Raw genomic sequence first — 22904 nt, forward strand, 5'->3', positions numbered from 1 at the left:
GTGGGTCAACACCAGGAAGAGGTGGCACATCAGCGTGTGGTGAGCAGTGCCATAGCTATGGAAATACCAGCCCATGGGATGCTGCTACAGCCTCCAGTCGCGGACACAGACATTGCAAATAACGCCAGGTTTGAATTATTGGCGATTTGCTCATTGATGGTTTAAGGGGGACAGTTCTTTTAATTTGTTTTTCTTCTGTTTACAAGGGATTAAGTCCAAGGCTGTGTCTTTTTTTTGTGCTGTTTTTTTGAACTGTACCTCCATGGTCCTGTTTTTGTCCAGTTGTAAGGGATGTTTACGCACCAACTCTATTGCTGCAGGTCTGTCTAATTCAGACCCAAATTAGGGCAAGGATGTATGCGAAGTTGGCTTGAACACTTTTGCAACAGGCATGTCCAGTGTTGGCTCAGGCCATCATTTCCCAAAAGAACCTTGATCTAAGCCAAGGTTTTGGCCAAAGAATTAGCCCGTTCTTAGTATTAATTCATTTAAATTAGCAATCTGTGCTATTCCATGATACGGTATCAGCTATTTACTCACTACTAAAGCTGTTTCCAAAAGGAGCCAGCTGTAACTGAGCAGCAAGACTCTAAAATACCAGCTTCAGGAAAGGAGGGGAAAGTTTTCCTCAGCTTCTTACATAATTAAGGTTACTCATTTGGCTACCACACCGTTTTAATGGGGAGATGTATGCAACATGCAGCTTCTAACTACTCCACTAGAGGCCAGGGTACATTTCTGAAAGTACGTCAATAGTTTGAGCTGCCAGAATCAACTTTCACCCCCCAACTAACTTGTGGGTGCAACCCCTGTTCTGTGAAAGGAGGCGAGTAATCCTTCCCAAGCTCAAATAGCAGTACTGATGAACTAGCAGAAGATGGACAGCCCCCTCCAATATTAATGTCCAAAGGAACCGCAATGTATTTTCCTCAGGAACACATGGCTTCTGCTCACTTCACCACTCACCCCTTTCTCATATCGAATGCCCCCTGAGCACAGTGTCAAGAACACGCACACTCTGCTGGAACAAGCTCCCTCTCCAAAGTGAGCAGTAAGGACCTTGGAACCAGTGCAAGTACTAGGGTAACTCAGGAACATCAGCCAAAGTACTTTGGGGTGCATTTTTCTTTCATTAATTTATTCTTTCCTCCCTCATGTCCCCACCCCTCTCCCAAGTGTCCAAAAACTGCACAGGTAAAGATGAGGTGCCCAGCATTTGGAGATGTTTACATTGTATTTAAAATACAATACAGTGGCATGTAAGATACTTAATGCTAAAGTCGGTGTATTTATGAAAAGTGTAATTTTTAAATGGAAGTTGTAACTCTCAACTGGCATTAAAAGTACTGAAAGACTTGCTCAGTGGATGAAACCTTGAATTTTTTCTAATCACCAGACTGATTCACCAGAGACCTCACATGCGTATCAGCAATGGTGTTTAAAGCTTCCAGAGTTAAGTTTAAGTGACAAAGTTAAAACATCATTCGTGTGAAGCGTGCTCACTTCTCCCTTGCAAAGTGAGTGTTAGTTCAAAAGCCTCAAAGCCTCTAACAAGGCTGTACAGTCTGTTCACTGGCTGCACAAGTTAAAACGGGATGCTGAGCTGCAGTTCATGACTGCCGTATAACCTGTTGGTCGTCATCCAGAAGTAGCAGAGCAGGATTTAATCCAGTTCTAGCAGAAAGTTCCAAAGGCACATGATGGGCACTGTGGACAGGAGGTTCTCGCCTTGCCTTTTGCAGAGGTAGAACCACCGAGCAAGGGCGACAGCCCCAAGACATCACGGATTTGTTTTTAGAGGGAAAAAATGCTTTATTTTTTCCAGACAGAAAGTAATGGTACAGTCCAGTCTAGTCCTGTCCCCTGCCAAGGCCACAACCTTGACTGGGCAGAGATTAGGCATAGTATTGCAGATTGGCTTTCTTCTTTGCTTGAACCTCCAGGATTCCTTCCATGTAGTCCTCGTGAGTGAGCTCTGTAGCTCCACGGCGGAGGGCAATCATTCCCTGCCCAACGAGACAGTATTTAGAGAGGGCATGTGCGCACCACACCAATGCAAAGGAACTACTCCATGCTAGCTTTCCCATTTCCCTCCCGTCGGTGCTGGCTGTTGTAGAGGAATACTTACCGCCTCAACGCACACAGCCTTGCACTGGGCTCCATTGAAGTCATCTGTGCAGCGGGCCAGTTCCTCATAGTTCACATCAGGGCTGATATAAGTGGGAGGGGGAAAAAACCAAAAGGTCTGAGAACACGTACCAAATAGAAAAAGCAAGGTATGGAGCCTCTTTAAAACCCAAAAGCGAGCGCTCAGCAAAAGAGAGCGTCTACCACTCCACAGCCCTGAGGTACCATCACGAGTGACAAGCATAGCCTCAGAAGGCCGTGCCTCTTCCATACCTGACATTCATTTTGCGTGAATGGATCTGCATAATTCTGGCTCTGGCCTCCTCATTAGGCATCGGGAACTCAATCTTGCGATCTAATCGTCCAGAGCGGAGCAAAGCTGGGTCCAAGATATCAACCCGGTTGGTGGCAGCAATCACCTAAGTAGAAGCAGGGTCATCAGTCTGAGGCAATGGAGGACACACCTCTCTTCCCCAAGGATCCACCAAGCTTCTTCCCTGGACATTGTTTTCCATCCCCCGCTAGAGCACCCAGGACCTCAGTAGCACTCTCTGCTAGTTCCCAACCTTGACTTGTGTGTTGGGCTGGAAACCATCAAGTTGATTAAGCAGCTCCAGCATGGTCCTCTGCACCTCCCGATCACCAGCCTTCTCACTATCAAACCTGAGGAGGAAACAAGGGTAGAACTATCAGCATGAACCTGACCACTCTGCCCCTATGGTTTTAATCACATAAAAAACCAGAATGACTGCAGTTCACACTCCTTGGACAAGGTCTTCCAAGTTCCTCCTTGAAACTACAGGAAGTCCTACCCTGATGAGGACTGCGACTAGAGTAACTGTCAGCAGCAGCTAAGTCTTATTATGGCCTTAGAGCTGAATGGGGCTAATGTTGTCCAGGCCCAAGTAGTAAATGAAGATGAACACCTCCATGTGCCTGATGCAGTCATCAGAAAACAGTTCTATATAGTGGGAGACCATCAGGTGGATCCCAAGTCTCATGGACTTCGCTCATGAGCCCAAGGATTGCAGCAACTGCTATCTATCTGTGGTCGGCTTTACACTCCATTTCTGAATAGGCCACACTTCAAGCTAGGCTTCCCTCACATACACAGGCAAAGGGGGCTGTTAGGCAGCTCCCAAGAGCTTTACAACATGGCCTACACCTCACCTTTTAGTACCAATGGCGTCCAGTTCGTCAATAAAGATGATGGAAGGAGCTTTTTCCTTGGCTAGAGCAAAAGCATCGCGTACCAGCTTAGCTCCATCGCCAATGAACATCTGCACAAGTTGTGGACCTGCAAGCTTCAGGAACGTAGCCTGGGAAGGGAAAGAGAATCCTATGCCTCGTTTCTTAACAGGGTCACTTCTGAGTACTACAAGCAGCCCCTAATTAAAACAAGCACGCGAGCAAACAGACAAGAAAATCCCAGCCTTTGTATGTATGACCCCTCTCCCCTTGGAGGTGTTCTTATTTTTCAGGTACTGTCCTACAGCAGCACACATTTTCAAAGGTTCCCTTTACCTTGGTCTGTGCAGCACAGGCTCGAGCTAGAAGTGTCTTCCCTGTTCCTGGAGGCCCGTACATAAGGACTCCTTTGGGTGGCTGTATACCCAAGTTTTCAAATTTCTCCTTATGATTCATTGGCAGGACAATGGCCTCCACAAGCTACAGCAAAAGAAAAATGTTAGTACATGAAACAATTCTCCACAGATCCAGGCTGCCTGTTCTGAGCTGAAGTTCAAAGACTGTTGTCCTCAGTCACACCAGAAACTGGACAGAAAGTATCACCTCTTGGATTTGTTTATCCAGTCCCCCAATGTCACTGTACTGCTCTGTGGGTCTCTCATCCACCTCCATGGCTTTCACCCGTGAATCATATTCAGTAGGTAGAGTCTCCAGGATCAAGTAAGAGTCTTTGTTCACCCCCTGTAAACACAAGTCCTTTGCTTTTAACAGGCCTCTCAGATAGCAATTAATAAACACGCCGTCAAAGACGATTCACTAGACCTCAAGGATGCATTTGACACTGGCATTCACCAGATCGCCACAGCTCAGCACAGTGGACAACGCCACAGCTAACCTAGCATGTTTTAAAGAAGTGGGGCCAAATTTACTTAAAGAGATTGGTTTTACAAAGCTCACTAGGTGATATCTAAATTTTCAGCACCTGATCATATGTACAAAGAACATACAGCCCGAACTATACCACGAATGTGACTGAACTCATAGTATCTTCTTATTAAAATTTTAGTACAGAAATGGTCTTGGAGAAATCTGGACAGGTTTGTCTCCTTCCTAAAGGGCAAGACATATGCAATTTTCTGGCCAACATCATAGCTAACAAACAGTCACAACAGCATCACTCACCACTAGGTCTCCAGGCTTCAACTTCTCAGCATCAACCAACCCAATAACAGGCAGGAAGTATGTCTGTAGGAAAGAAATCAGAGTAAGCAAAGCCCAGCCATATTAGGAGAAGGCCCTTTTCAGAACTCCTCACACCTAGCTGGGCACATGGGTCTTACCTGGCGTGTAGAGGTCTTGATCACAGCACACTTGCCCTTCCTCTGGGAGTCCAGGTCAATGTTTGCTCCATCCTCCTCCTGGTCATTGGGGTCAACATCCAGCAACTGAAAACCAGAGAGAGATTTCCTGTAACAAGGCCAGCAGGATGACCCCAGGATTAATGCCTCTAAATTACATGCAGTTCGAGAAATAAAACTTCCCATCATCCGTCAGCAGTAGAATCCTGAAAGCATTAAAGCCCTCCTGTAAAAATTAACTTCTTCCTTTCCTCATGAAGCAGCATGCAACAGCGCACAGAAAGACACTATAAAGTTCAGAACAAAGCAGTAGCTAAGCTAATGGCACCGAGTTCTCCTCCCATTACAGCAGCTCACATTAAGCCTTTGGTTCATTAAGTTTGAAACACTAGTACAAACCAACCCCCTTCTTTTAACAAATGGAAAACTATCAGCATTTTTTTTATTTATCAGCAAAATTACTGAATGACAAAAAGAATGTGATGTAGTAACAGAGCCACCACTTCCCACTCCCTGTGTCACAAGTGTCAGAAAGCACATACTGCATTTCACACGCCCAACCCTGCACTAGGCAAGGCTGCGTCACCCTTTGATGGCTATGTTACGTACAGACCAACAGTAGCCAACGCTACGGAACAACACAGACAAGAAGTGGGCAAGCAATGTACACTTCCAGGTCACCACAAAACCAACAGAAAAACCTGAAAGTCCTGGCTCCAGGACCATCAGTAGTTTGAGAATACACCACATCTCAAAGTCAAGATGCCTTCCCCTGCCTTCCTCACTCCCGATACATACTGTGTACACTTCTCACACTGCTGCAGGAGAACACATGCTCTCACCTCAATAACGTTGGAGACAAGGTACGGCAGGGTTTTGTTCACTTTGATCTTCTCACTGTTCTCTTTAATCTTGTCTTTCATGGCCTGAAGCTCATGGGTCACCCTCAGTACTTCACTTTTCATGATCTGGAATCAGTACACAGAAGACAGGGATAGGAACAATACTGGAAGACTAAGGCAAGATAAAATTAATATATCATTCCAAAAGTAAAACAGCTAAAAAAAAAAAAGTAAGTCTGAGGAAACAGTGGGTATAAAGTGAAATGTAGTAGAAAAAGAGGAAAGGCCAGCAAATTAGCCAAAACTGGTTAGGAATCAAGGCTACCCAATCCATTCTGGTCTCCAACTAATCAATATCCACAAGTAGTTTCTTCCCAGTGTCACTGGGTAACCTCAGCCTAATCCATGCATCAGCTCACCGGGTGGTGCTGTGGCCTAGCTAAGGATATGAGCTAGGTAAGGCAACTGTGTCTTGGTTTTCATTTTTTAATATACACAGATACACAGTAACTTGACATAAACACACACACACGCATGTATCGGTGTGCATCCATATACACAACCTATTTTAAAGTTAGGCTTTGTTGGGTTTAAAGGCCAGCAGGTCGAGGGAGATGATTCTGCCCCTCTGTTCTGCTCTGGTGAGACCTCACCTGCAGTGCTGCGTCCAGCTCTGGGGTCCTCAGCACAGGAAAGACATGGACCTGTTGGAGTGGGTCCAGAGGAGGGCCACAAAAATGATCAGAGGGATGGAACACTTCTCTTATGAGAGAGTTGGGGCTGTTCAGCCTGGAGAAGACTCCAGGGAGATCTTATAGTGGCCTTCCAGTGCTTAAAGGGGGCCTAAAAAAAGATGGGGATGGACTTTTTAGCAGGGCCTGTTGCAACAGGACAAGGGGTAACAGTTTTAAAACTAAAAAAAACCAGATTCATACTAGATATAAGGAAGAAATTTTTTAGGATGAGGGTGGTGAAACACTGGCACAGGCTGCCCAGAGAGGTGCTATATGCCCCATCCCTGGGAATATTCAAGGTCAGGCTGGACGGGGCTCTGAGCAACCTGGTCTAGTTGAAGGTGTCCCTGCTCACTGCAGGGGGGTTGGACTAGCTGACCTTTAAAGATCCCTTCCAGCCCAAACCGTTCTATGATTCTACTAGATCTACAAATCTACTAACTAAGGGAAAACACCTATAACAAAAGTTCTGTCCTCACCATCCAACAGTATGGTTCTGTCCTCACATCCAACATTCATACCCCAGACTGATGCAGCCAACATAGGTGTTTCTCTGTGCTGTCTGGCTGATGCCCACATATGTTCTCCATCCTCTTCTAGTTACTCACACAATTGGAAAACATGCAGTCTGCAATCCCCACCAAAGTGACTGTAGCACCAAATGCTCTCAGGAGAACTGGCTTACATGATTCTGTTTAATGGGAAAATCCACTCTTCTCTAAAAAACTATCTTTTTAAAACTCTTGATGCCTAAGCATAATACTGCACTGTAATACATACTTATTCACAGGACAGAACTACTACAGGAGCCAGTACAGAATCCATTACAAAAAACTGCAAAAAAATTTATAAATTTGAGTCAATAAACACAGTCTGGGAAACATTCAAGGAAAAGTGCAGGAAAGGAGGGTGCCAATAAACATTTATCAATTATGATGCTCCTACTATAAAATAGAGAAGGCTACTTTTACTCCTTACTGTATTCTGCAATTTAAAAACAAGACACACATTTATCTCTGCTGTCTTTAAAGAATAAAAAAGTATGTTAATAAGGCAGAATTACTTGCGGAGCCTGAAGCAGTAGGATGAATCTGCTCTACAGAATTTATGAAATAATTTATCTCAATATTGCTGAATCAGGCAGTAAAGACAAACTTATACTGAAGTTGTAAGTGCTCTTTTATGTGAAATGGGTCTATCTTTGGACAGATCTACCCAGGTTTATGTTACTTAACACCTTTAGGAATGACCTAGACAACAGGATGGAGTGCACTCTCATTGTGTTCGCGGGTGACACCAAACTGAGGGGCACCATCTCTGTGCCCAAGGACAGGGCTGCCACTCAGAGGGACCTCAGGAGGTGGGAGAAACAGGCATGCAGAAACCTCACAAAGTTCAAGGACAAATGCAAAGCCCCACACCAGGGAAGGAAGAGCTCCTTGCAATTACACTGGCTGGCAACTGGCTGACTGGTGACCAGCTCTGCAGAAAGGGACCTGGGAGTCTCCATGGACAACAGGAGCCAGCAACGTGCCCTGACAGCAAGGGTGGCAAACGGCACCCTGGGCTGTACAAACAGGAGCATAGCCAGTAGCTGGAGAAGACTGGTCAGCCCCCTTTACTCAACGCTTGTTAGATCCTATCTAGAACACTCTATCTGGCTTTGGGCCCCCATACAGCAAAGACACTGATAAATCGGAGTTCAGCACAGGGCCCCCACCATGGCCAGGGAGCTAGAGCACAGGCCCTCTGAGAAGCAGGTGAGAGAAGTGGGCTTGTTCAGCTGAAGAAGCGAACTACCAGGGAAAGTACAAAGAAGATAGAACCAGACATTTCACAGCAGGCAGATGAAACAACAAAACCTGAAACAAGAGCAGTTCAGGCTGTACGTAAAGCAAGTCTTTATCCTCGTAAGATCGGCCAAGCAGTGGCAGAGAACTCCTTGAAAAGGGGTACAATCTCCGTCTTTAGAAGCTTTCAAGATCTGACCGGATACAGACCCGAGCAGCGTGGGTTACAGCTGACCCTGCTTTGCGCAGGAGGTTGGCCTAGAGATCTTCTCAAGTCCCTTCCAGCCTCAATTACCCGGTGACCCTACTTGACCCAGGCCGTGGAACACACTTCCCCCTCCCCTGTGCCTAGGAGAGCTGGGAGGAACTTGCGTACCTTCAGCTAGAGCACCCAAAGCTCTGTCCCCTCAGCTTCCTCGGGTCCTTGCTCTCTCAACATTCCTTCCCTACCTTCCAGGCTCACCATACCTCAGATCCACCGTTCTCCACCTAGTTAACTGCATCTTATTTTTCACTGCCCTCACCTCTGCCCCCATGGCCGTGCTGAGCCCGCCCTCCCGCCCTCACCGAGCACCAGCAGCTCAGGGCTCCCGGCAGGCGGTCCCGCCGCAGGCAGACGGCCCAGCCCGGCCCGGCCCCATTCCTCGGCTCGCCGCCACTCCAAGGCCCGCCGCCGCCACTACCTTGATCTCGCTGTCGAGGAGGCGCGTGCGCTGCACGATCTCCTCCGTGGACATCTTCAGCACTTCCTCGCCGACGCCATCCTGCGGGGCACAACGGCGGCGTCACCCTCGGCCCGAGCCCCGGCCCCGGCCCCCCATCCCACCCCACCCCCACGCCTGGCGGCGGCGGCCCCCGGCCCGCCGCCCCGGCCCCTCACCTCGGACTCATCCCACACCGACGCCATCTTTCCCCCAGCCAGCGAGAGGACGCACAGCGCGGCCGATTCCGGGCGGCAGATTCCGCGCTCCTCGCCCCGGGAGCAAGGCAGGAGGCAGCGGGACAGACAGCTCGGAGGCTCCGCGCCCCCTCTTCTTCCTCCTCGGCCCGCTCGCCCCCGCCGCCCGGAGAGCAGCCCGACGGCTCTGCCGAATCTGCCAGTGGGGTGGCGAAGGGCAGACCGCCGCGCAAGTCACGTGCCGCCAGCCAAATCTGCTGAGTGATGGCCCCGCCGCCATCTTAATGCGGGGCAGGGGCGGAGCCCGGCGGGGGAGGGACCGAGCGCGGCCGCCCCCCACTGCGAGGGGCAGGAGCTGGAGCCCGGTGGCGGAGGCAGGCGGGGCGCTCTCCCGGCGATACCCTTTATTGCAGTCAATCCCCGTACAGAGGAGCGATCCCGAGCCGGCCGTGCGGAGAGGAGATCGAGGACGCCGCCGCCCGCCCGCCCCAGCCCCACGGCCGCCGGGGTGGCCAGGCGTAACCTGAGGGCCCCGGCAGTTCCGGCGGCGAAGGCCGAGCCCTGCGGGTGGGTCAGACGTAGCCGGGCTTCACCGACAAGCGGCGGCAGTTAGGGCAGCCCCGGGTCCCGTTGGTCTGGAGGCACCTGCGAAGGGAGGAGGTCGTTCGGGGGGGCTCGCGTCCTGCGGTCGGAGCTCCCCTGGGGACGCTGCCGCCGCAGCTCTGCCCGCTGCCCCCGTACCGCAGGGAAAGGTCCCTCCCGTCACGGGCAAAGAGTTGATCCCGCCCATTCCGTAAGTCCCCGCGCTGCTGGAGACCAAGCCCCAGGGCGCACCGGGCTCCTCTCGCTGCCCCGTAGTTTGAGCCTAACTTTAGTGTCACTATCAGGTGGTGGTTTTAAATTCTTAATTTTCAGAACTAAGTGTGTTTGCACACATGTCTCTTCTAAACATAAAATGATGGTACATCTAACTTCTTTCATGGCAGTAGCACAGTAACAGACAGAACATCACCTCAGTGTACTTCTAGATGACAGAAAGTGGGGGGATTCAGGGGAAAAACCCCCACTGCCCCTGGGAGGGGAGAACGAATTCCCCAAGAGGAACTAAATAAGAACCCATGAAGTAGGCTAAGCACCTACAAAGTGAGGAGATAGTGAATGATCATTTGAAGGGACAGGAGCGGGATGGATATTACGGCTCAATCTCAGCCTTCAAGGCCCTGAGATTCATGACACCGCAATGGGATGCTGCAGGGCCCAGATAAGCAGGAAAAAGATCTAGGGAACAGCATGCCTAGGACTGTCCTCCTCTGGGCTTCAACAGCTCTTTCGTATGACTAATGTCATAAGGATCTGTAGTACTTCCAGCTCATTACTTTAAGTGGAAGAAATGGGAGCAAGGCAGCGCCTGGAGCTGGTTGTTCTTCTCCCCAATGGACTCCCCACACATGCCACAGTACAGCTCCATCTCCTCCACGCATTCATGGAACTTCACTACATGGCCACGCAATTCTCGCTGCTGCCCCTTTGTGCGATAGATCCTTTCACATAGGCAGTGGAGCTTCAGCAGGCCAAGCTACATGTGAAGGGCAGAAAGATAAAGAAAAGTGAACAAGGTCAAGACAGACCAGTACCAGAAGGAGTGAAAACACTACAGCCCCATCAGCCAGCTAGAGAAACATCAGCATAGAAAGCTGCCCAAGGGATAAGATCACTCATAAGGACGATGTTTGGTGTCTCAGCACTTCTTGCCATTAACCCTACTTCTCTGTATCACAAAAGGGGACACCAGATTTGAGGCAGTCTGCAGCTCTTTCACCAAGATGGTTTCCCTGAGCTATCTGTGCCATATGCTGTATTTCACTTCCCTTTGCCTCCAGCCAGCACACAGTTCAACTGCTGCTCAGGGCAATAATATTTTTCAAGAAGAGACCCCAATCCTCTGCTCGTTTCACACCCTGTTTTTACTGTTTCACATTCCCCTTTGTTTATCCCACTGTGACGCCTCCCTCACTTTTCAGACTTGCACATGGATGATCATCTGTGCAACTGCCCACAACTAAACACTTCACAACAAAGCAAGTCCCAAGCATCGACTGGTTAATACGGACATGTTAAAAAGCAATTACAAGTCTGGATATTTCAACGTTTGGCTTCTTAAGTTGCTTGACAGAAGACTACAGACAGTGCTGAAGAAAAAGCTGTAGGGTCCTACCTTGTTCCCTAGTCCCTCTGCCAGCTCCTGTGCCTTTTCAATGCTTTCCAGAGCCTGTGAATAGAGAGCATGCATCATCAGTTCTCAGTCTGATATATCAAAACTAGGCTAGTATGAATGCCTTATAGGAATTTTTAAAAGAAAGAGGTACAGAGTAGAATTTGGATAAACAAGTATCACTGCAACTCTGGAGATGTAAGACAGCTGTCTGGCAGATTTCCCTCCCCTCCTTACTTCTTCATCCATAAGAAAAGCTCGGTTTCTGAAAATCCACAAATAATCCAAGAGCTACATTCCTGTTCCAGCCACACAGTGCAAAGTAGGGGTACAATATTGGCAGAGGCTGGTGTTTCCAAGCAGATAGATTACAGACTTATTTAAACTCAGTCCCACATGCTCACTGGGTTTGGAATGAAGCATAAGCAAAGCAAGCCTTTTCCCTGTCCTGCCCTACAGGCTCAATAATCATTGGGCAACTACAATTTCACTTGCACAAGAGGGGAGGAAAGGGATCAGCACCACCAACACACCACACCTTTCTATTTTTTCCCCTGCCGTTCATATACCCACTTTGTCCTACTTACACATGGTGTGATGTAGGAGTGCACTCCTATCTCTTTTTCAGTCTGAAGGAGAGTATTATACCAAAATGAGACCCTACTTTCCCCTAGACACCACAGTGTTCCTCACTGTTCATCATCTCTGTTTTCCAGAACAACTGAGATCTGCTTCAGATTTGTCCAAGGGGAAGAAGAGGTCTCCCTCGTGATGCAGTAGTTTTCAGGAGGAATATTATAAAATTTCTGCCCTATAATTTGGCATTACTGCCATTCTAGGAGAGGAGGACCAGATGAGATGAAAGCATGCACCCTGAATGCAGAAGAGATAGCATTAGACCTGTGGTGGCAGCAGCAGCGTAGGATAAGGAACTTGTAGAAGAGGGAAGCAGGAAGTGAAGGCCAGCAGGTAGAACATAACCTATGACGACTGGCTGCGTACTGGAAAACCCTGAAATTAATGACCGGGACTAAGAATCGAAGTGAGGCATGCGGGGTGGGGGAAGAGGTGCTGAGAAGTCCAGGGCACAGTTTGTGTCAAACAGCCTGCAAGGATCTGCAGTAGTACTGACTACATGCAAACGAAAGGAAACCGACTAACTGGGCAAGGAGACTGGGAAGATGGAGGAGGCTAGGACAAGAACAGGGAATCTGCAAGTGCAAAGTTAGCAAACTGCTTTATTGGGTAACTGATACTGGGGTGAGTAGCATGAGAAATAGAAACTGGGACTGGCAAGTTGAGGAACAGGCTTGGGTGAGTATTCAGGGCTGTGTCATTTGAGGGGGTCACATTTGGGGCAATGGTCATAAGGTCCCTGACCCACTAGGGCAAGCTTCCTTCTAACGCCTGGAACAGAATACAAGATTCATCTATTCATTCTCCTCTTTTGTGGGTTTTGGTGAGATTAGGGCTCCGTGCAAAGCCCTCACCAGGCTCTCACAAGTGAGAACTGCTTGTGGTATCAGAGGGTGGCAATGGCTGGAGGTGGGATCAGGGGATGTAGGGTTTGATGAATGGTCTGAATATTCTCTCATGTAGAGGCCTACCTGCTGTGTCCTGTCCCATTTTTTTGAGTATGAGATATGAGGCTGGGAAGGGATTACACTGAGCAAAGTCCACAGTTTCTTCTTCCATGGCAAATGTAGTGTTTACTTACTGAGATTGCAAGCTATATCTCACCCAACTGATATTCTGCTGTAGGCAACTCAAATGCTGACAGCACCTTGAACTTGTCTCTTCCAACAGACACACTACTTGATTTCCTACTATGTGGGATGCTTTGTCTGAGCTAAATTTCTTTGTATGTCATATGAGTGATAAGAGTGAATCTTCATTATATCTACACCCAAACCTGCATCCTGATGCGGCATTGTGCAGGCAGGCATACCAGGTTGTTCAGCACTAGTTCAAGGCTAACCTTTGAGGATCTCATTCTGCAGCCCAGTAATGTTCCTGCAGTGCAATCTTCTGTATCTAGTACAATCTGGATTTTATACACATACACTGCCTAAGCATTTTCCAAGTAAGTAATGTCACCACTTTGTACTATATTGATTGGTTGTCTATTCACAAATGATTTTCTTCTCTCATTTCTCTGTTTTACGTCACAGTTTATATACCTTCAGAGTTTCTCTAGGAATTTGATGTCACATTTGTCTGCAAAGCACATGGTGGAGCTGTAGAGCTGTCTAAATGTTATCACTATCACAACAATGAGCTTAGTCATATAGCTAAAAAAGTAGGCAGTGGAATCTGTTTCAGAGCATAAGCTGATTGCCCTCAATGGCAGGAGTAGGCTTCCTTCTTTCAGTGATGGTTTCTCAGTGTAGTGCTTTAAGTCATCCGGATTGACTAGTGAGACAATTCTCTAAGTTAGCAGTCTGACTCAGAATGGACGTTCGTAACATTAGTAACAAACTCCAGGCTGAGTGGGACCATTTGGAGAAGTAACACTGTACAAGTAACCGACCCTGTTGGGGTACAGGCCTCTGCTGCACTTTGATGGGCGCACGGTTCAGAGAAAGACTGTATGCTCTCATCTAGTCTAACAAAATTCTGTAGAAGCAAGTTCATAACTGACCTTATCCAGCTCCTTCTGGATCATCCAGCACTTGGTCACTCCTAGCAGCACCTGGACCAGGCCCAGGCGGTTTCCAATCTCTGTCATGATGCTCATGGAGGAATCATACCGAGGAAAGGCTGTCTGCAGAAGCAGGGAGGAAAACACATGTTTTGCTACGGCCTGCTTTTCACACCCTCTTGCTCTCCCCTCTGTCCTTCCTGGCAGAAAAGAGCTGTACCTGCATGTCTTTGCGACTGCGATGGATATCTGCAAAGCACAGTAGGCACAGCGCTTGCAGAGGCCGGTCACCATGCTGCAGGGCAATCTTCATGGACTCCTGAAAGAAATTGTCTTTGGTCAGTAGAAGTGCTTGTTCCTGGTCCAAAACAGCAGGGCTGGGACCGTGCACTCCAGCCACTGACAGGTTAGCTCCAAAGAAATGGCACAATCTTTCTACAGCAAGTAAAGTCCTGTTCACAAGTTCCCAACCAAGCGTCATTCATAGACCCAAACTTCTGAGGCCCCCTGGGCTACGGAAACCACAGCTCTAAGATCAGGAGACAGCAGAAACATCTAGAGTCAAGCATGAATACCATCGTATCTCTCTTCCTCCCAGTCCTGTAGGCAAGATCCCCTTGCAGAGACCTGTGGCAGCTCTGCATCTGCCTGCACACTATACCTCACAGCAGTCCATAGCATCTGCCAAGCGCCCCAGCTTCCGATAGGCCACTGCCATGTGATACTGGCTCATTGCACGGTACTTCAAGCTCCAGCCCTTTCCATAATCATTCACCAGCTCAGCTGCTTTACATGGGAAGAACAAGGCTTTCTCATAATCCTGTAAGGCAGACAAGCAGATAGACAGCAGTTACAGCAAAAACAAAGCAAAAAGAAAAAAGAAAAAAAACACCCTTTTTTTAAATTTACTAGCACTGCAACAGCTAGCAGATTTCTGTACACCTTTCAACTCCTGCTGCTCTTCTTCCACATGCCACAGTTCACTAGTTGTTTTCACTGTGGAAGGTAGAATTGCCATATGCTGTATTCCTACTACTCTCTGATTTCAAGACACTGGGGCAATGACACAGAAAGTGAATTTTATATAGTATGCCATCAGCTTTCCTCTGCAGGAACCATTTACCTTCCTCTGTAACCAAAGGCTGAAAACTTTCTCTGCTCTTACATCATCTCTGCTTTCAACACCTACATGGAGGCCTTATGTTCTCCATATGGTGAGTCAGGATCTCCAAGAGGCTCATCATCTATCATTGTAGGAAATAGGAACAAAGAATCACGGCCTCACCAAATCCACAGTAAGTCATCATATAATATATGTTCATTTTTAAGCATCTTTCTGCATTAAAAGCATTTTAGAAAGAAATCTTATTTTACAGTAAGTATGTAAAACTATTACCTAAATATCTAAACCCATTCTCAAGTAAGTTAAATGAGACTGCAGAAATTAAAAAGTCCTCATATTTTTTAATTCTCCAAGTTGCACAAAGGAAACCACAACTTTTAAAATTTCCTTGCTCCCTTCTTATTTCATACCTTAAAAGTATCCAGCACAATGTTCTTTATTTTTGGTATTATGAGGGAAATTTACTGATAGTTTTTAACAGTTCAGTTGGTGAGTCTTCCAGTAGCGACAAAAATCAAGACTTTGTGAGGAAAAACCTATTTGTTGCTGTTTGTGATAGAAGGTAGAACTGGCAAATCACCCCCATCCTCAGTTCCTGCCTGGTTTTGCTCATATAATAGCTGTTTGCCTGCAATAGTGGTAGAGACAGAGAATCCAGGAGTTCTGGCTGCCAGCCCCGTGAGCAGACAGTACCTCCTCTGATGTGATCTTCTTTGAAGCCAAGTTTGGTCTTTTCAGCACTCAGGGATATTCACAGCTGCTTCTGCTGTGCTATGTAAGCATTACACTAATCCTTACTGTGAAGGAGAGTACTCAATGATGGTTTTACAAAGAAGCGATTTTAGCTTATGATGCTATGCCAGTACTCCATTTTCTATAGCAAAGAAATAAGCTGCAATTCACATCATTTCAAATTCCTTCCTGCATCCATGAGACAATCACCCTTCCGTCCCTTAGGTCACCGCACCTTTATCTGGGCATAGAAGTTCCCGAGGCTGCAGCAGACTCGACACTCCAGCATCTTGTCATCGTTGTTGTGTGCGTAGCGTAAAGCTTTCTCAAAGCACTCCAAAGCCTTCTGGAAAATGCTGAGGCCCAAGAAGGCATTGCCCATGCTGAGGCTCACCTGGCCATTCAGCTGCAGGCTTACAGTGGTACCCTGCATGTTCAGGCACGTCTTACAGTAAGAGATTGTTTTCTGGAATTCACAGAGTTTCTCATTGCTGCGAGCCAGGTTTAGGTAGCTCTCTGTAAGGTAATCCGGGTCTTCCAGCTCCCGTGCTGTGTCAATCTGTACCACTGCAAACTTTAAGTAGAAAAGACAGTGTTTATGAAAGTGTGTTGTTTATGCAAATGCAGCTCAAACACCCACAGAGCAGCACCCTGTACTGGAGAAGTGGCTCATCTCTGAGCAGGGCAGAGGAGTCCAGCAGCACAGACTGAGAAGAGAAGCATCGTATGCATTGAGCAGTTATCTGGTGTTTTAAAAGGCCCGTGAGCAGTCTGCAGAAACCTCTCCCCCTCGCCACACCGTCTCTGGGGCAAGGAAGGTGAATTAGGCTGGCGGTTAGTGGAAAAAAGCTGTTAAACAGCCCTAAAGAGAAGCAGGTGAAGCAGGAAACATCAGACAACGCAGCTCAGTTTTCTTTCACTCAGTTTAATTTATTCCACTGTCTCTGGAATTTTAAGACACTGAAGTACTCTATTAATAAAAGAAAGTAAGCAAGCTGCTTCTTTCATCAATTTTTTTTATGAACACATTGCAGTCTTGACAGGTTTTTTCCTGTAACCTTCAGGATTCATTGCATACAGTCCTCTTAGATGACTTAAGTCTCTTGGACTGTAAACTCTTCTGAGCAGTGACTCTTTTGTGCTTTGTAATGAAGCAAGCACGCTGCTGGCTTGAATTAGTATCAGTAACAAAGGTAAATATTTAGCAATTTTCTCAGTTTGTGTTTTCAGTAGAGATTATCAGTTAGGTTTATGGATAACAATTCCCAAGGGCACCAATTACTTCCTTTTTGTTTAGTGGCAGCATGTAATAATTTAAGCTACTAGAACATTTCACATTCTTCACAAAAAAACCCAAACCAAACATAAATTGCGCATGTTTGGGTATGTATGTTTTCAGTTTCCTTAGCACTTTAGGAAAGCTGCTATGCAGACCCATTAATGTGACCCAGCTCATGCTCCCCCACGTTCCCTTACCTTCGTACAAGTTCTTCATTATTTCCTGATTGCCAGAGCCTCTTTCCTTGATGTGAAGTAATTTTTCTCTCCAAAAGAGGTTGAGCATCATAACCCTCCTTAAATCATAATTAATTTCATGCCTTTAATCCCTTTTCTCATGTTATTTCCTCTCTCAATTGTTTATTGCTAAAGTTCTCCTTCCTCTGTCTTTGATCACTCACGGAGTAAAATCTTCAGTTTGACTAAGGCCATTTTTCCTTCTTAATACTGGGAAGAACTAAAATTCACCTGCTCTGATTCTACTCTCTCTTCTCTTCTCAGGTAACAAATTAAGGTCCAGGTATACTGAGCCCACTATTTTGCCTGTGTCTAGTTTTCTGTGAAGCCTTCAGTATTTCCTTCAGGTAGCCACATCTTACCTTTTTTGGTTCTCTCTTTCCTAATCAGTCTCCTGTTTCTGCCACCACCTAATTCCACATCACTTACCAGAACTGTTTTTCTTCAAATGTTTTCCAAGTATATTAATACCCCTTTTTTTCTTCTTCATCCAAAATATTTGGGTTTAAGATAGGGCTTTGACATGTGCATGGGTTTACTAGTAAGATGTGTTCCCTCCCTGCCCCCATTCTAATCAGAGTTACCAAAAACTTTTCAGTAAGATGTGGGCACCCCCTTCACAGTTTGTGCTAAATGCTGAATGATTACCAGTCTAGCAAGAGGCAACCAGAAACATCAGGACAAGAATATCGAGGCCCTTCAGAAAGACCCTATTTCAGGCTGGGATAGTTTCTTAAGACTATTACAACATTCTCTTGCCTTGTTTTCCCGATTCCCGAGTCACCCTCCCAAACACTGCCTGCTGCTCTCTATGTATCCTGTTACTTCTCAGATCCACGCATCAGCTTCTTTTTGTTCATTTAATCAAACACATTTATCCTCAATGCTCCTGATATCTAGCTTCAGCTTCTTTTTACCACTCTTCCATCAAGCCCCATATCCTTCTTTCTTCTGTGCTGTCCTCACAACCGGGAGCCCCTCTCTGACCTCAGTGTCAGACCCCTCCTGGAACATGCCTCAACACCCTTTGACAAAAAGCATCCTCTTTCCCCTCTTAATCAGCCCCCTTGCAAACAAATAATTGTAATAAAAACCAATGTAAGATCTATTAGGTATCAAACAGCAGTTCAACAACAAGATAACAGCCACATCTCCAGAAGACTGCCGCTTATTCTACAGAATCCACTTGGAGAGCTCTTTTTACAGACATACACACTGTAAGCAGCTCTAAGTGGAGCAAAGGCCCTGTTTTCATACCTTTTCCTGAAGCCTGATAACATGGTGTGCCTGTATGTGGGGAATAAATCAAGAAAGGTCCCCATGGTTAACTGGAGAACCTCAATAACTGGGGAATCTTGAGGGACCGGACCCAATGAAAAGTAGTACTCTGTGCATCTTGTGGGCTGGAGCTATTGGTCAACACAGTTATTATGGCAGCCCGCAATACACACTCAACAGCTGGTATGTTTTACTATATACAAAATCACCCCCCAAATTCACATTCTGATCTCCGGCCACACTCCGTAGGGGGTGCGACACAATAGCATGCATTCATCTCCAGTTGCCTTACCTTCAGCATATCTTTGTATCTGCCCATCTCTGCGTGAGCAGTGATGAGGCAACCCAAAACCCGAAACCTGCCAGCAGGATCCGCAGACTTCTCCAAAACCCTCATCCAGACTCGCAGGGCCTTTTCGGTCTGATTAGACTGGTAAAGATGGAGTCCTTTCTCTATCTGTTGCTTTGTCTGGTCCTGACCCATCTCCCATGCGTTCAAAAGCCTCTTACACTAACCTCTAAGGACAGCAAAAAGGAAGTGCACAGAAGAGAACACAACATAAAATGCCCTAATAGAGGAGGGCGGGTTGTGTGCTCAGGCTTGGAGCCATAAAAGCCCAGCCATGTCAGGGGGCTGGAGCTGTGGTAGGCAATGGCAAGAAGGGGTTGCTCAGCACTGAAGGTGGAATCCCAAGTCCACTAGGCAAACGTCTTGCTTGCTAGGACTCCATCAGCGTGTTCGCTTCCCCAATCCCATAAACAAAGAGGAAAAGCACAACAGGGAGAGAAAGAGAAAAATCTCAAGCGGCAGGAGTGAAACTCAATCCGTGCAGCCAGTGCTGGTCTCCTCGCCATTGGCTGCAGCTGCGCCTGCCAGTCCGGCTCACGTGGCTCCCAGGAACGCTAGTGAGGCTCCCCAGCTCCCAAGGTCACGGCAAGCCAGCTGCCCACCCCTGCCCACTGGTATGCAGCTTATAAATACGCCAGGGAGAGACAATCAGCTGCAGTCACAGGGATGTCTCCGTTGTCCCTTTCCTCTCTCTGTCATCGCCTTTTACAAATACTGGTGGTGGTGGGCTAGCCTAGGAGGTAGCAGCCTCAGCTAGGACAGCATCCTTAGGAACAATACGAGCCTTAAAAAGTAAGGTACAAACTAGAAGGCTGCAGCACGTACACGTGTGCAGTATTATACTCGCAACAAGGTGCCTGATACTTTGCCAGGCACACCATTTAGCCTCCCTTTTGAGGACCTCAGCTGGCAATATGGCCTGTTTCTGTGGACAAAGGTCAGCTCTGTTAGAGATTTGCTGCAAATATGGCACTGACTTCTTAACTTCAAGGACAAGAAGCAGCTAACCATCTCGAAAAACTGTGTTCATGACTAACTGTTGCTCACTGCCATCAGATACCTGTGACAGTCCTCCAAGAGTTTTCCACAGTTGCCAAAGGCACTGCTGAAGTTCTGCATCCAGAACTTGATGATCTTCTATCACGAATGACAACAATGATTCAGCGCAACAGATTTCTGCACCTTCCGATTGTGCAAGAGAATTGTTAGACGAATTAGAAGATAGCTTTAACTCTCCTACACACCTCCTCTAGGAGCCAAGTTTCATACCCCCATTAATGTGCTGCATTTTTAATGGGCCCAGTCTTTGTTATCTATAGATTCACTCTGTCCTTCATAACAAGAGATAACAAACTTGGGGGAGTGGGGAGTGCCTCAGGGAAATCCAATGTTTTTCAGATACAGAAAACCCAGACACCTGGTTTGGGATCTTTTTCATAGAATCACAGAATGGTTTGAGTTGGAAAGGACCTTAAAGATCATCCAGTTCCAATCTCCCTGTCATGGGCAGGGACACCTCCCACCAGACGAGGTTGCTCCAAGCCCCATCCAGCCTGCCCTTGGACACTTCCAGGGAGGGGGAAGCCGCAGCTTCTCTGGGGAACCTGTTCCAGCATCTCATTGCCCTCACAGTAAAGAACTTCTTCCTAATATCTAATCTAAGTCTTCCCTCTTTCAGTTTTAAACCGTTACCCCTTGTCGTGTCACTACACTCCCTGATCAAGAGTCCCTCCCCGTCTTTCCTGTAGCCCCCTTTAAGCACTGGAAGGCCGCTATAAGGTCTCCCCAGAGCCTTCTCTTCTCCAGGCTGAACAAGCCCAGCTCTCTCAGCCTGTCTTCATAGGGGAGGTGCTCCAGTCCCCTGAGCATCTTCATGACCCTCCTGTGGACCCGCTCGAGCAGGTCCATGTCCTTCTTGTGCTGGGGGCCCCAGAGCTGGATGCAGCACTGCAGGTGGGGTCTCACAAGGGCAGAAGAGAGAGGGAGAACCACCTCCCTCAACCTGCTGCCACACTTCTTTTGATTCAGCCCAGGATACGGTTCGCTTTCTGGGCTGTGAGTGCACATTGCCGGGTCATGTCCAGTTTTTCATCCACCAGCACCCCCAGGTCCTTCTCCCTAGGACTGCTCTCGATCCACTCATTGCCCAGCCTGTATCTGTGCTTGGGATTGACCCGACCCAGGTGCAGGACCTTGCACTTGGCCTTGTTGAACTCCATGAGGTTGGCATGGGCCCACCTCTCCAGCCTGCCCAGGTCCCTCTGGATGGCCTCCCTTCCCTCCAGCGTGTCCACTGCACCACACAGCTTGGTGTCATCGGCAAACTTGCTGAGGGTGCACTCGATCCCACTGTCCATGTTGCCAACAAAGATGTTAAATAACACCAGTCCCAATACCAACCCTTGAGGAACACCGCTTGTCGCTGGTCTCCACTTGGACACCAAGCTGTTGACTGTGACTCTCTTTATGGTCCAAAGAGAAGAACTGACAACTCAGTTTTAACAACAGACCCACACACAGAAGCAGACATGTCCTCAGCTGCCTCCCTGCTACTGTGTGAATTTGGTGGCAGTTCTTCTCCAAGACAATGTAAATACCAACAGAATCATTTCACAGGCCACTAGTTGGACCATCCTGGCCTGTGTCATCACTCCTAAGGAAACACAAACCCAAGGGAGCCTTCCTGAGGTGGTATCTCTAAAGAAATCAGGACACAAAAGAATAAGGAACCACAGCCTACCTAGGAGCTGTACATCATAGTAATCATGATCTTAAGAGACTACATCCATACCTTTACCTAAAATTTCCTCAGAAAAGTATTTTTAAAAGAAAAGCATTTTAAATAGTAGAAAAGTCTTGCTACAATCAGACTGATTCTCTTTTGGGAACTTATATACTCTATGATATTTGCAGTATTTAATTTAGCATTGTTTTTCAGAACAGTAACATGCCAGGCGACATTTCAGCATAGAGACTCTGTGTACTCACAAACTTTGGAAGTAGAAACTGTGGAAAAGTCTACAGAAGGCTGAAGAAAAGTATTGCTAAGCCACAGCTGGTTAATGTGCAAAAATCACTTCAGCAGCACTGTTGAAATGATTATCTAGGTACCTTATAGATTTTAGTGCTTCCATGAAAGTCTGATTCAGAATTAGAAAAAGTCCCTCCTCCCTGCAGTAACTCTTCTATGTCTCTCTGCAGGTGGGTGGTGGGATAGAAACAACACGCAGAAGACCAGTCCCCACGGAAAGCATCGATAATAGTGAGGCCATCAGATTTCTGGACTTGGAGAATTAAAAGGCCAGGCAGCAGCCACTGGAGTCTGCTACAGAAAAGAATCAAGCTGGGACTCAAGAAGGGAAAACAAAAACTCCATCATTCTTTGCTAGAGCAGACTCCTTTGCAAAACTAACCTTCCACAAGTAACCTGCCTGTAACTCAAACTCATCCTGCTGCTTTTGAACTTCACCAAAGCTGGTCCCCTCAGTATTCACTTATATCCCACAAAGAAAAGGCAAAGTGAGGAGAGGATGCCTTGCAGTCTGACAAAACCCATCTAACAGGAGGGAAATGACCTGTCCTGCATTTTGTGGATCACACTGTACTTCCTTGCTTTTGAGTTCTCCTATGAAACAGTGCTTAGCCTCTTAAGAATCAGCTAACAACTCACCTACTGAGATAAAAACCTATCCCAGTAAAGTATGGGCTAGATCCATCAAATTCAAATTGGTAATTTAAAAAAAAACCCAACTAGAAATACACTTTGATATGGAACATACAACTCTGAGCCCAATGCGGCTGCCTAAAAGAGGGGAGAATGGGTAGAAGCACCAAAACACTGACTACCTGCTGCTTCGAAAAAGCGATGGCAGAGTGATCATCAGTCTGCGGCTCAAGACAGCTCTAGTTTGTACAAGATTCAGGTACAGCTTCTACAGTAAACAATCCACAGTATCTTCTCCGGAACTGCAAGCAAGTAATCCCGCAAGGTGCATGGAAACACCAAATGAGGGAATCTCACCTGTCATGCAGTGGCGCTATACAGGCAGTGCAGCTAATCACACAGTCACTTCTTCAGAGTGACCACACTGAGCTGCTTGTCCTCCTCCCCATTGCT

At 47.1% G+C, this 22904-nt stretch overlaps 2 protein-coding genes across 10 annotated transcripts; both read right to left on the reverse strand.

The window, feature by feature from the left end:
* Nucleotides 1–1174: 1174 nt before the first annotated feature.
* Nucleotides 1175–9068, reverse strand: PSMC3 (proteasome 26S subunit, ATPase 3). Its single transcript, XM_086462483.1, has 12 exons — nt 8920–9068; nt 8723–8803; nt 5516–5641; nt 4656–4760; nt 4498–4560; nt 3919–4056; nt 3652–3795; nt 3298–3446; nt 2694–2790; nt 2401–2546; nt 2129–2210; nt 1175–2006 (listed from the first exon to the last, which is right to left on the reverse strand). Exons 1-12 carry the CDS (start codon nt 8944–8946, stop codon nt 1896–1898), a joined length of 1269 nt encoding a protein of 422 aa, XP_086318609.1. The 5' UTR covers nt 8947–9068; the 3' UTR covers nt 1175–1895.
* Nucleotides 9069–9509: 441 nt separating this feature from the next.
* On the reverse strand, nt 9510–18937 carry RAPSN (receptor associated protein of the synapse). Of its 9 annotated transcripts, XM_086462505.1 has the most exons (9): nt 18731–18937; nt 15881–16219; nt 14452–14610; nt 14011–14109; nt 13791–13913; nt 11153–11206; nt 10314–10513; nt 10148–10185; nt 9510–9583 (listed from the first exon to the last, which is right to left on the reverse strand). In XM_086462505.1, the coding sequence occupies exons 1-9, from the start codon at nt 18920–18922 to the stop codon at nt 9510–9512; spliced, it is 1278 nt and encodes a 425-aa protein (XP_086318631.1). In that variant the 5' UTR covers nt 18923–18937. The 9 variants fall into 9 exon arrangements, with proteins under 9 accessions (XP_086318631.1, XP_086318623.1, XP_086318630.1 ...); XM_086462497.1 differs by lacking the exon at nt 10148–10185 and having other exon boundaries at nt 9510–9582; nt 18731–18922; XM_086462504.1 differs by lacking the exons at nt 10148–10185; nt 15881–16219 and having other exon boundaries at nt 9510–9582; nt 18731–18922.
* Nucleotides 18938–22904: the final 3967 nt, after the last annotated feature.

The sequence above is a fragment of the Leptosomus discolor genome, chromosome 3 (assembly GCF_034619465.1).
Source record: "Leptosomus discolor isolate bLepDis1 chromosome 3, bLepDis1.hap2, whole genome shotgun sequence".
Taxonomy (NCBI): Eukaryota; Metazoa; Chordata; class Aves; order Leptosomiformes; family Leptosomidae; genus Leptosomus; species Leptosomus discolor.

Coding starts and splice junctions, on each gene's coding strand:
- PSMC3 (XM_086462483.1), bottom strand. CDS start 8,946: ATGGCGTCGGTGTGGGATGAGTCCGAG. Junction 5,642..8,722: donor TCCTCGACAGCGAGATCAAG/GTAGTGGCGGCG, acceptor TACTGATTCCAG/ATCATGAAAAGTGAAGTACT. Junction 2,791..3,297: donor GACGCCATTGGTACTAAAAG/GTGAGGTGTAGG, acceptor TTTCCTCCTCAG/GTTTGATAGTGAGAAGGCTG.
- RAPSN (XM_086462505.1), bottom strand. CDS start 18,922: ATGGGTCAGGACCAGACAAAGCAACAGATAGAGAAAGGACTCCATCTT. Junction 13,914..14,010: donor GCAGTCGCAAAGACATGCAG/GTACAGCTCTTT, acceptor CTGCTTCTGCAG/ACAGCCTTTCCTCGGTATGA. Junction 9,584..10,147: donor TGAATCTCAGGGCCTTGAAG/GCTGAGATTGAG, acceptor CCTCCCTTCGCA/GGTGCCTCCAGACCAACGGG.